Here is a 13,078-nt window from a genome sequence, read left to right on the forward strand (position 1 = left end):
CCACACCATTTGCCTCATTAGGATTCCCATTGTAATCTGGGGCAGACCTTCTGCAGAGTAAGTAGTCAACACACGTCAATTGCCTTCAAATTGTGTGTGTGCTTTGACTCAGCAAGTTCACTTAAGGAGTAGATCCTATAGAAACAATTTCGGGCAGAAACTGAGATTTAACAACAAAGATTTCTTTCACCGTACCACTGTATGGTCTAGAAGAGTACGAAATTGACCTATATGCCCATGAATAGGGGATTTGTTAAATGAAGAGCATAGTCATATAATGGAATACAAGGCTGCCTTTCAAAACATTTCTGCAGGAGAATATTTAACAACATAGAAATATGTTCAAGTTATTTTAGTAAGTGAAAAGACAGACTACAAAGTACTACCTGTAACATTTTCCTAATTCGGTCAGGGAAAAGTGTGGAAAGATATCTATAGCAATAGAACCAGAAGGACATACACCAAAGTGTTAATGGTGGAAACAACTTAAGCTCCCATCAACGGGTGAAGGGATAAAGATGTCATGTATGTGAGTATATATATATATACACAATGGAACATTATGCAGCCATAAAAAGAAGGACATCCTGCCATTTGCAACAATATGGATAGACCTTGAGGGCATTGTGGTAAGTGAGATGTAAGACAGAGAAAGACAAATACTGTATAATATCACTTATATGTGGAATTTAAAACAGCCAAACATGTAAAAACAGAGAGTAAAATGGTGGTTACCGGGAAGTAGGGGATGGGGAGGGATAGGACCAAAGTTGTTTAAAGGTACAAACTTGCAACAAGTAGTAAATAAGTCCTAGAGACAGTACAGTGAATATAGACAACAATGTCGTGTTATAATCGCCAAACTTGCTAAGGGACTAGATCTTAATTATGCCAACCACAAAAAGAAATTGTAATTATGTGACATGATAGAAGTGCTAATTATTGCTACAATGACAACTCATATTATAATATATAATGTATCAAGATGTTGTACACCTTAAATTTACACAATGTTGTATGTCAATTTCAACAACAACAAAAAAATTAATGGTGATGAATGGATTCACAAGTGATTTTAAATTTCTTCTAATCCCTTATGTTTTCCAAATCTTCTAGGCTGAACTTGTTTCTCCTGCAATCAAAAAGTTGAAAAAACAGATACTAGAAACAAAAATAATAAAATTCCTCATTGCCAGAAAAGAGGAAACAAAGAGTATGGGTGACCTCGTCCAGAGCTGGAGCTGGGAGGGGTACGTGCAGGCTCCGGGAGGGTTGCATCTGATATAAAGGGCTGCCAGCATGGAAGGGGACTTCCAGCAGCTGCCTCCACTGCTCTGTGCTGGGATCATGCGACTTGCCTTGCTGTGCATGCTGGTGGTGTTTGCTGGTAAGTGGGGACAGGACCCACAGCTGGGAAGGCAGGGAGGGAAGCGGAGACACCCTACATCTCTTTCCTAAACTGAGCTGCTGCTCTGAGCCTCACTGCCATGGCCTTGCAGTCGCCAACTCTTTGACCCCCTGCAAGGAGCCATCAGTGGCTGTCAGTCCCCTGGAACAGTGGCTTCGGCCACAGAGCCCTGGACGGCCAAGCTGTGTGGCATACGAAGGCGGGAAGCTACAGAAACTGGGGTCCAGCTGAACTGATGCCTCTGGTACTTCGGACACAAATTACAGAAATGGATCTGCTCCCCTCTGTCCCTTTGACCAGATGATAGCAATCTCTTACTTATGTACAGCACTCTACATTTTTAGAACTTTTTCATGTTCATTATCTCCCTTGAACCTGGGAAGAGGGTTCTGTTGACCGTTGGGAGATGGGGCAGTTTCCATCCGATCTTTAGCAGATCAAATGTACAAATCTGGTTGCTAGCAAACTGGAGTTTTTGTTTCTTGATCCATCTCAAAATATGTGATTTGAGAAAGGATTTGCATTTTTAAATGTGGTTTTGTGTTATTTTGGGGACTCCCAAATTCTCAAGAGGAACACATCTCCAAGGTTACAGTAAAAACCATTAGGAAAATTGCAATCAAGCTGCAGAAATTCATCTCTCAGATGCAGAGGCAATACAATGTAGAGATAAAATACACAGATGAACCTGCATTCAGACGCTGGCCCATCACCTCCCAGTCGTATGACCTTGGCCAAGTCCCCCTACCCCTCTATAGCCTCATTTGTAAAGTGGGCACAATGACACCCTTTTCATTGGGTTGTTAGAAGGACTCTAATGAGAAAACATATACAAAGTGTTTAGCAAGTGTAAGTAATAGTAAGCGAGCAATAGTTTAACACACAGCACATTCACAAGATAGTAGTGATGTTACCTCCTGCCAATGCCGCTAACCCTTGGGAGAAAGGGCTCCATCCCCCTCCGTGACAACTGAGGATGGAAAAAGCAACCCAGGCAGGTATTTCTGTCAAGCTAAGCCAGTGCCCCGAAGCCCTCATAACCACAAGTTGAGCTCCTCAATTTCCCAGGGCTGGATTGACCTCACTGTAAAATTGTAAGAAATAAGACCACCCGAAAGCATTCTGAATCAAAGTTGAATTTATTGTTTGCCTGGCAAGGAACAGCTGCATCATTCAGGTGTGAATTTATTTGTGTGGCTATTTCTAAGCTGAAATGGAAAGGGCTAGACTTAGGGGGGACAGAGGTAGAGCAAAAAGGTGAGATTCTGAATTCAGGTCCCTGGCTGGCCTCCAGGGTGGATGGTAAATTTCGTGGCAGTGGGCTGCTTTCTGGTGCCTTATCACCGAATCCGGAATTCCAGAGGGCCTGGGGTCATTCCTTAGGATGGTCAAAACTTAGCAAGGTTTCTCTTTAACTCCTGTACACCTACAGCCATCGTGGCAAACAGGAGTGGCATTGTGGATTCCCACATGCTGGGGACACGACCTGCCTGAAAGTCCCTGACACCACCAGTCACTTTTACCTGCAGCCCAAGGCAAGCACCCTGCTTGTGATCGAACCCTTGGTCTGCTGCATGAATTCATCCCAACCCCACCTCTTCCCATCCCAACCTTCCCCAATCTGGGGCTCATCCCTGGTTTACTACTTACTTCATTTGAGTGTAGCGCTTTCATTATAACATCATTTACTTGGCGGGGGGGGAGCTCCAAAACTAGGGTCAACCGAGGGGGCCTCCCCAGCCCAGTCTCCCTGAGACTCTGGGCTCCATCTGTGTTCTTGGATCATCTCCCCAGGTTGCACACAGGTACATTCCAGTCCCCTTTTACCTTGTCTGTTTCTCCCAAACTCTCCCCTGAATTCATTGACTTAATATATTTTATTTCTCCTAACGCAACATAATGTATTCCTCTCTCCCAGTAAAATAAATTCCCCTTATGATCAACTCTAACCAGCAGATATTATGACTGAAATGAAAAATATCCATGAAAATCATTGATTTCTAAATCACACTGCTTCCCACGAGAGCCACGCATGCTGTTTAATGTGTGGATTTCTCTACAGGCTGTGCTGGGGGTCTGGGGAGGTGGGGTGAGTGTAAGAGGAAGGGTGTCTTCCTATTATAGAATGTGAACTCAGTGCCCAGAGACAGAGAACAGAACCAGACTGCCTTGGGTTTCAATCCTGGCTCTCCTATTTACCAACTACTGTAACCTGGAGCAAGTTACTGAGCCTCAGTGTGTTCAACTCGAAAATGAGGATTAAGAATAGTATTTATTGTACCAATGTTGGTTTTTTAGTTTTCATAAATATACCACGATTATCTAAGAAGATAATAACATTAGAGGAAACTGAATGAGGAGTATATAAGAACTCTCTGTATGATCTTGGCAACTTTTCCATACATCTAGAATACACCAAAAGAAAAAGTTTATTTATTTAAAAAAAAAAAAGTGTTTATCTCATGGGATGGATGGAGTCAATACATCACTAGAGGAAAAGATGCATGGTAAGCACTCACCAATTATCATTATATTTTCAATAGCCTCAGTGTTTGTTGTCATTTTATTATCCAAGGTCATTGGTTTGATCCAGGTGCCAGGCCTGCAGCCCACTGGCCTCCACTTAGATTCATGTCCTCTCCTTGTGGCTGGGCTCCTTGGCAGGTGTGATTCCAGCCCAGGGCGGGATACTGGACCTGAGCAAGATGATCAGACGGGTGATGGGGAAGAGAGCCATCTTCTCCTATTTGTCCTATGGCTGTCACTGCGGATTCGGTGGCAAAGGCCAGCCCAAAGATGCCACAGACTGGTAACTCCTCCCAATCATGCCCTGCCCCTACCCAGGGACCCTCCCCTTTCCTCTCCATCAATTTATTCATTTGGTACTATGTGCTAGGAACTCCGCTGAGCTCCAATCCAGCCCCAGCCCTTCTGGAGGGTTCCCCAGAATCTCTAAACGCCCCCTTGTACTCTCAACCCCAAACTAGTTAGAATACCCACACACTCCCCAGTGCCGTTGAACGTTGTTTTTTTAAAAGTCCTACCTCTTTTTGCCGTGATCACATTTGGTTTTCACAGCAACCCTAGGGATCAGCCAGAGGAGGGGTGAGAGCCAGCCAGGCCCGGGGTCAGTTCCCTCATCCACCACTTACAGGCTGTGTGATCTTGGGCAAGTGGCTTGACCTCCCAGAGTCTCAGTTTCTTCATCTGTGAAATGGGGATGACACAAGCACCTCCATCATAGGGTGGTCAAAAGGCTTAAGAGAGAATTCATAGATAGAACAGGTGCCTGGTACACAGGAAACAATAAGAGTTAGCTAGAAAGAAGACTAGACCCTGCATACCTTGACTCTTCCAAGGTAGGCACACAATTTCTGCTCTGGGGCAGGGGCAACCAGAGACCTGAGTTGGCCAAGGATTCATCACCACCACCCCCACGTCCTCTCCCTCCAGGTGCTGCCACACCCACGACTGCTGCTATGATCACCTGAAGCACCACAAATGCAAAGTTCACTTGGATCGCTACAGCTACGAGTTTTCCCAGGGGAACATCCAGTGCTGTGAGTGCCCAGGCCTCAGGGCTGGAGTTGGAGGCCGAGGAAGAGAGTTCTAGCATGCATTGCCTTAATATGCTGTGTGACAATGCACAAGCTGCTCAATCTCTGTGTTTTTCTCATGTGTCCAGTGGCAGTAGCTGGGCTGTGGAGGAGAGGCAGGAATGGGGGTAGGAGTATGGAGAGGTCCAATAGGGGCTTTGACCCCTTGTGGATCCGGAAGGCTGGCAGACCTCAGCTTAGATCCCTGACCCACCACTGACCAGCTGTGTGACCTTGAACACATTGCTGAACTTCTCTGAGCCTCAGTATCCTCCTCTGGAAACTCAGGAAGGTAACAGTGTTCTACTCCATAAAGTCAATTCAAGGACTAAAATAAGGGCAGACAGGACGGGCCCTGCAGATGCCTGCTGCAGATGCATGCTCGATAAATGACACAGGCTATCGGGGTTACTGTTAACTTTTTCATCATCAATTGTCCTCAGAGCAGCCCAGCCAGGAGGCAGCACCGCCCTGGTGATCTCCATTTTACAAACAAGGAAACTGAGACTAGAGTGAACTGTTTGCTCAGGGCCACACAGATGTAAATGACGAAACCTGGGCTGTAACCCAGGTCACCTGGCCCCTGGGTCCATGCAGAGAGAAAGGTGGCAGGTCCCAGGGCTGGGAGTTGAATGCGCTCATTAGCTGTCACTGTTAATTGAGAATTTAATAACAAAAACAGTAATAGTCAACATTTACTGACCACTTACTATGTGCTGAGGGCTTTGCCTTCTTACTTTAATCTTTTATATATATATATATTCTTTTTCAGATTCTTTTCCCTTATAGGTTATTCAAAATATTGAGTATAGTTGCCAGTGCTATACAGTGGGTCCAGGTCTTCTTACCCCCATTTTACAGATCACAAAACTGAAGCACCGTGGTCCCTCTTTCCTCAGAGTCTTTGCACATGCTGTTCCACCTGTCTGGAATAGTCCCCTCCTCCACCCTGACTTTGGGAGTGGGAGCAAACCCTTCCGATCTCAGCTCAAATGGCTCTTGACACTGAGTCAGATCCCACCCATTTCCCATCTCATAGCCCCTGCATTGTTCCTTTCCCCCCAGGGCCTGCCACAGGATAAGTGCTCAGCTGTTTCTTGAAGGGATGAATAAACAAAGGAGCAATGGCACACAGGGAGGCCAGGGTCCGCACCCAAGGTCACAGAGCTAGAGTCAAAGTAGCTGGCAAGGGTACCAAAAGCCATGCAAGGGCTGAGCTGCCTTCAGCGTCTCCCTCCAGGGGCCCTGAGCCACCCCTGCTCCGTCTGGGGAAGGGATAGATGCTAAGTGCCCTCCTCCTCCGCCCTGCAGCTGACAAGGGGAGCTGGTGTGAGCAGCAGCTGTGCGCCTGCGACAAGGAGGTGGCGCTCTGCCTGCAGAGGAACCGGGACACCTACAAGAACCACCTGCGTTACTACTGGCGGCCCAGGTGCAAGGGTCAGACCCCCACGTGCTAGGAGGAGCCCCCTGCACCGTGCCATGCCCCCTACCCCGCTCCTGGCTTCTTGAGCTCCAGAAGTCCTGCAGGACCACTGCCACCCCCCCCCCCCGCCAGGATCTAACCCCTGAACCAGCCTGGCTTCTTTAAAACACTCCCTGGAAGAGGAAGGGTCTTGGCCTTCCCCCACCCCCCCACCTTGCCTCTTGGACCTTCTAAATCTTCCCAGCCAAGGCGGCAGCTGTCTCCCCTGAGGGTGGAATGGGGTCTTAGGAAAAGTCAAGGCCAGGGAGCCCCCAGGGATGGTGTTTAGGCCAAAGCAGCGGGCGTTGGGCGTGGGGTCTGGGGGTGGGGTGCGGCAGGTTCTCCCTCTACTGCCACTCACCAGGCACCCCCCTCCCCAGGTTCCCCCCACCAACCCAATGCACCGCCCAAGCTGCCACTGGAGTGGCCTCTCTAAAGGGTGATATTGGTTTTTCTGTCTGCATGACTCTACTTCCTAAAACCCCAAGGTCCTCCACCACCCAGGATAGGGGCGGAGTTTGGGACCTGCACCGTCTGGCACTGTGTCCCTCTCCCTTGGAAGCTTGGGGATCCTTGCGGGCATGGCCTATGTCTGTCTTGGACTCAGTTGCATCCCTGGTGCCCAAAGCAGGGCCCAGAACCCAGAAGGGACTCCGTAAATACTTTTTGAGGGAAGGGCTTGTCGACTTAAAAAAGAAAGCACAACATGAGAGTTGCGAGTTGAGTTTTATTTGGGGCAAAATGAGGACTATAGCCTGGGAGACAGCGCCTCAGATAGCTCTGAGAAACTGCTCCAAAGAGGTAGCGGGGAAGGTCAGTATATATGTGATTTTGGCGAAGGGGGAGCACAGGCAATCGAGCACATATTTTTTGCAGAGGTTTCTGCTAGTGTCGTGAAGATTACTGCTAGTCACGAGGAGCAGACGTCACCGTGAAGGATTTTAGTGCTTTTCTAGATGTGAGAAGATGCAAGAAATTGAGCTCATAAAATCTTCTCCTGAAAATATCTAACTATCTGAAGACCTGTTCTGCCAGTTTTTCCCAGAGCACAGAGGGCCTCATTTCTGCTCTCCAGCCTGAACTCCTTTCAAGTGGTGTTGAAGGTCAGCGGCTGCAGCAGCTCATGATTGAGTCCTTGTAGAGGTAGCTGGCAAGTGCCAGTGGCAAGTGCCAATTTGCTGTTGACAGGCTGGACCAAGCAGACCACTCCCTTTGCTCCAGGCACCTGGTCCACAGGCCATGTGTCCTCCAGGCACCCATTCCTCTCCCGCTGCCAGGCATTTGCTCAGCCTGGACTTCTACAGCAATGCTCCACTGTCCTGCCGCCTCCAGGTGGCTAAGCCCACGCTAGGCTCCTTGGGGTCCAAGGGCAACTTCCTACAGGAGTCTTCCCTGGCTGATTCCTCCCCCGTCCTAAGGGCTCACTCCCGCCTTCGAGCTCCCACAGCACTTTATGGGTCTACAACTTGCCAAGCTCTCACTTGAGTGGCATATGATGGTCCAGACTGCTCTGACCTCCCCGGACCAGACTGGAGCTCCCAGAGGATGGAGACCACATCAGTTTCATCTTTGCTTCCTCTGCTCCCCCACATAATAGGTGCTCAATCAATGCTTTGGGATCAAAGGAGCCCATAATGGAGAGATGGAGGTGGAGGCGGGTGGTGTTCGTGCCAGCTAAGCCAGGTGTTGGCTGCCATGTGCTCACATCGGCCTCCTTCGCTTGAGGATTGCCCTTGGCTGCTGGGAGCTACCGTGCCCATCGCCCACCCCACCCCGCCCACCTCTAACCAATGAGTTGGGAGAATAGTACCATGTAGGGCATAACTGCCCCCCGCCTCGTGCAGGACCATCTGGGTCATACGCTCTGTGCCCCAGTGCTCCTCGTGGGGTCAGGCTAGATGTCTTGCTTTGTCCCCTGGTCTATCCTGTTTGCCTTGTTCTCCTACAGGTTTCTCCTGAGACGACTCCCTCAATAAATCATTCACTTGCACAAGGATTCCCATCTCAGGCTTGGCTTTTAGGGAAACTAACTTTGGATGGATGGATGGATGGATGGATGGATGGATGGATGGATGGATGGATAATATTTTCATATAAGGAGTCACAATCTGTCATTCATATGTGATTAGCGGTATTTCCAGCTATGCGGCTGGGGCACCTGGAGCCACCCACACCCTCCGGCCCATAACACACATCTGTGAAACAGCTGACCAAGGGCTTTTCCTTCCATGTGAAGCTCAGTGGCTCATGCTGGAGAGCGTAATAGGAATAAAGAACTATGGGTGCTGGGTTCGAATTCCAGGGAATTCCCTGGCGGTCCAGTGGTTAGGACTCCACTCTCTCACTGCCAAGGGCCCGGGTTCGATCCCTGGTCGGGGAACTAAGATCCGCAAGCTGCGTCGTGTGGCCAAAAAAAAAAAAAATTCCATTATACCACTGGCCAACCAGGTGACCTTATATGAAAAATTTAGATTTCCTCGTGTGTGAAGTATAGATGGAAATACTAAAAAGAAAGTAAGATGAGGCCAATGTATTAAACAAGACTAATGCATTATTAAGCTCTTAGCACAGCGCCTGGCCCATAGTAATCCCTCTTTTAAAATTAACTGTGTTATTACTGTTGCTGTTTTTGTCGTTATGCAGAGGCCAAATCTGAAGTCACCCCCAGGATGAAACAGGAGGAGAAAATAGTTAATCAGTGTTCCCCTCTTTCCACCCAATTCCTCTCTCCTTTCTACACGAAAGCTGTGTATGTTAGATGGTGATACATGAGGTCCATTTATTCAAGACACACAGTCAAGAGCTGGCGACCCTACTTGCCCATCAGAGGTCCCCTGTGCTAGGCTCTGTGGCTTTGTGACAATATCAATGTTGGCAGATACGGACATTATTATCCCCATTTTACAGTTGAGCAACCTGAGGCTCAGAATGGGAACAGGAACCTCCACAGGTCCTTCAACCAACAAAAGGCAGAGCCAGGATGCCACCCCAGACTCTTCTCCCTCTGCTCCCTGGCGCCCCCTCCCATTCGTACTGATCAGGAAGCTTCCAGCCAAAAACTGTGACTCAATGGGTTTCAACAACGAGGGCACTTATCACCTCACGTGACAAGACATCCAGGAGGAAGGTGGCTCTTCAGTGGCTTGATGATGTTATCAGCACCCGTTTCTTTCCTGGTCTCGGCTGGCCACCCTCACTGTGCTGGCTTTGTCCTCTGGGTGGCTCCCCTTCCCGCTCCAAGATGGCAGCCATCATTCAGACCTCAAGCCAAGGCAGGATAACATCCAGAGGAGAAAATGTTGTCTGTTCCGTGTCTCTTTTTAGTAAGCCCTACCAGCACCACCCAGCAGACCTCCGGCTCAGGACTGGCCACGTTAAACCATGGTGGCCCCAGACCACCATGGAATCACCATGATTGGTTTAGATTCCTCAGGATTTATTTACCCCTGAGAAGGGACAAGGTCAATGTCCCTGAGGGGAGGAGAACTGCCAGTATCAAGGCTGTTGGGGTTATTGATGGGATTGGTGTTGGATGGGCAAGTCCAGGGCTGGGTCAGGAGGAGGACTCTGCCTGGAGAACCCTCTGTGAGCCAAGCACCTTAGTGTCGGTGCCGGCCCATCACAGAGTAGGTGATCAATAGATTGTTGAATGAATAAATGAATGAGTGAATCCCAGGTTGGTAAAGACATAGGACTTTGGACCAAGAGGTGGGATGGGCAGGTGGGGCCTCAGGGCAGCCAGGACAGAGTCCCCAAAGTAAGGGGAGAACCTCCTGCCCTGTGAGTTCTCATTCTGGGCCAAGTTCCAGCTACTGGAATTGGATAAGAGGCACAAAGGAAGGAGGGGCTCACAGGCAGCTTCTGTCCTCCACCTCATCTCTCACATACCCCAGGATGAAGGAAGCAGTTGGAAGGACACAGACCCCATGCTTCCTCTTTCCTCCAGGGTCTGACTCGGAAAAGGCAGGGGTTGGGAGAGGCGGACAATGAACCCCTGACATTGAACACCTGTGGTGCCCACTCACCCACTCCTCTTAACTCACTCGGAACACTGGAATTGTCACCTGCATTTTCCAGCTGCAGAAACTGAAACTCGAGGATGAGTTACTTGCTGATAAATGGCAGGGCTGGTATTCGAACCCGGGTCTCTTTGGCTCCAGGGCCGTGTCTCACCCTACCTCCCACACTCTTTATTAGAACAGTTGTTGACTCAGCCCTCCATGTCCCTCAGAGGGGAACAGCTACCCCCAGGGACAAGGAAGCGAGGGTGGAGTATGGCAAGGAGGGATCCTGGAGGAAGGTATGGTGAGTAATAATCGTATTGACAATAATGGTTGCTCTCAAGTCGAGCCCGCACATTCGGAGCACTTTATCCTGCACTAATCCCCTTCCCACCATTGGCTGATCCTCAGTTCACCTGGATGCCGGGTTCCACCTCCATAGGGCGGGAGCCCAGCCCAGGGCAGCGATGGGCGGACGGCTTCTCCATGTCTCTGCCAGTTTTTCCTGCTGGATCCTGCTCCTTCCTTCTTGCTGGGCTGTGCAGGTGGGGCTGGGGCCTCTGTCCCTGCCCCCACCCCCCGAGGGGGCATGAGGGTGTTCCCACCTGGGTTCCTTGACATCCTTGCTAAAGTCAGCCCGAGAGCTGACCTGACCCCGGGCCAGCTGGATGACCCAGAGTCAGGACCTGCTGTCTCTCTCCCTCTAATTTTTTTCACTTAAAATAAAGGAGAGATTTTAAGACAGTTTGTGAAAACTCGAAGCAGGTCAGAGAAGGCGGTGCGAGGGATGCCTCTCTCTTCCCTCCGCTGTAGGTTCCTGGCCAAGCCGTGCCCACCTTGGGGCTTCTGGAAGGCACTTCCCCGAGCTCTTTGCAAAACTGACCCCTTCTGTCATCCCGAGCTCAGCTGAGAGTCACTCCCTCAGAGGAACCACCCCTGCCCTCCCAACCTGAAGCCACCACCTCCCCACCCTCACTTGCTCCCTGTCTCCTGCCTTATCTTCGTTCTCCACTTCACACTTTCTGATGGTTTTCCTCGTCACTTACTCATCCATCCACTTGTCTATATCACCCCAGAGCTCCACTAAAACGTAAACACAGCAAACTCAGGGAGGGACTACCACCACACCAGCACCCAGAATGATCCAGAATGACGCCAGAGGCACGTGAAATATCTGTTGAATGAATGAGGATTGATAGGGAAGCTTACCCTGTTTCTCTCAACTGGCTGCTTCCCAGCTGTGTGACCTCGGGCTGGTGGTTTTACTCCTCTGATCCTCACTTTGTGATCAATCAAATGAGGGGGACAACACCTACCTCTTAAGACTGTTTATGATTCCCATGAAAGGGAATTATTTATTTATTTATTTATTTATTTATTTATTTTTGGCTGTGTTGGGTCTTCATTTCTGTGCGAGGGCTTTCTCTAGTTGTGGCGAGCGGGGGCCACTCTTCATTGCGGTGCGCGGGCCTTTCACCATCGCGGCCTCTCCTGTTGCGGAGCACAGGCTCCAGACGCGCAGGCTCAGTAGTTGTGGCTCACGGGTCTAGTTGCTCCGTGGCATGTGGGATCTTCCCAGACCAGGGCTCGAACCCGTGTCCCCTGCATTGGCAGGCAGATTCTCAACCACTGCGCCACCAGGGAAGCCTGAAAGGGAATTTTTGACCAAATCTTCATCTCTTTCCTGATGAGCGCTTCCAGTTGGTGAGAAGGTTGAGACAGAGTGAAAGGGGTGGGGTGCCCAGATTGGAAAGGGAGCATATTTTATCACCTCCCTGCTTCTTCCCTCGGACTATCAGAAATCAGCCACCCATCCTCTGCCGAGAACACTCTCCTACTCCCCGAAGGCCATAGAAGTGAGGTCAAAGGTCATTCTCCAGGTGGGCCGCTTCATCTGGAGCCCCTTCCAGGGGCCGGGCTGGGCCAGGGCCAGCAGAAGCTAAGGCTTTCCCCTCCTGTTGAGGATCCAGCCCTGAGATGAAGTCTGCCTCTGCTCCTGGCTCTGCTGATGGCAGATTGCCCCTCCCAGGCCCCAGACACCCCAGGTCTGGGAACCACAGTGCAGAAGAAAAAAATCGGCTGTGGTAGCTTCTGGCTTCCCAAAAGGGAGATGGGAAAATGCCATTTTCTGGGTTTTCCTGTGCTAAGAACCTTGTATACATTTTCTCATTTACACCTCATTACACGTGGCCCTGCCTCACTGTACAGATGAGGAAACAGGCTCTGACAAGTTAAATGTCTTGCCCGAGGTAACTCACTCAGCAGGAAGTGGCAGAGGCCGGGCGCGGGAAGTAAAGCCATCCTGGTGCTGCCTTCTCCAGCCCAGATGGTGCACTACTTAAGGTAGTGTGTTTCTAAATCATTATGGCGGACAAGAATCCCCTGGGGGTGAAGGGGGGCTTGCTTAAAATGCAGTTTCCTGGGCCTCACACTCAGAGGATCTGATTTTGTAGGTCTGGGGCGGAGCCCAGAGACCTGCATTTTCTCACAAGTGCTGCTGGAGATTCTGATGCATCTGGACGAGAATCACACTCTCCGCTCCTCTCTCAGTGGGTCCCCATGACCCTCACGTTCCCTATGCCTGGCACCTAGAGCAGGCGGAGTCCATCCC

The 13,078-nt window shown here is 49.9% G+C and overlaps 1 protein-coding gene across 1 annotated transcript; it reads left to right on the forward strand.

Annotated features, from left to right (window-relative positions):
• The first annotated feature begins 1,467 nt into the window (after positions 1 to 1,467).
• On the forward strand, positions 1,468 to 10,976 carry PLA2G2D (phospholipase A2 group IID). The gene is made up of 3 exons (XM_082354419.1): positions 1,468 to 4,217; positions 4,862 to 4,968; positions 6,316 to 10,976. Exons 1-3 carry the CDS (start codon positions 4,114 to 4,116, stop codon positions 6,459 to 6,461), a joined length of 357 nt encoding a protein of 118 aa, XP_082210545.1. The 5' UTR covers positions 1,468 to 4,113; the 3' UTR covers positions 6,462 to 10,976.
• The last annotated feature ends 2,102 nt before the right edge of the window (positions 10,977 to 13,078 follow it).

The sequence above is a fragment of the Balaenoptera borealis genome (genome assembly GCF_965194805.1).
Source record: "Balaenoptera borealis genome assembly, chromosome: 1".
NCBI lineage: Eukaryota > Metazoa > Chordata > Mammalia > Artiodactyla > Balaenopteridae > Balaenoptera > Balaenoptera borealis.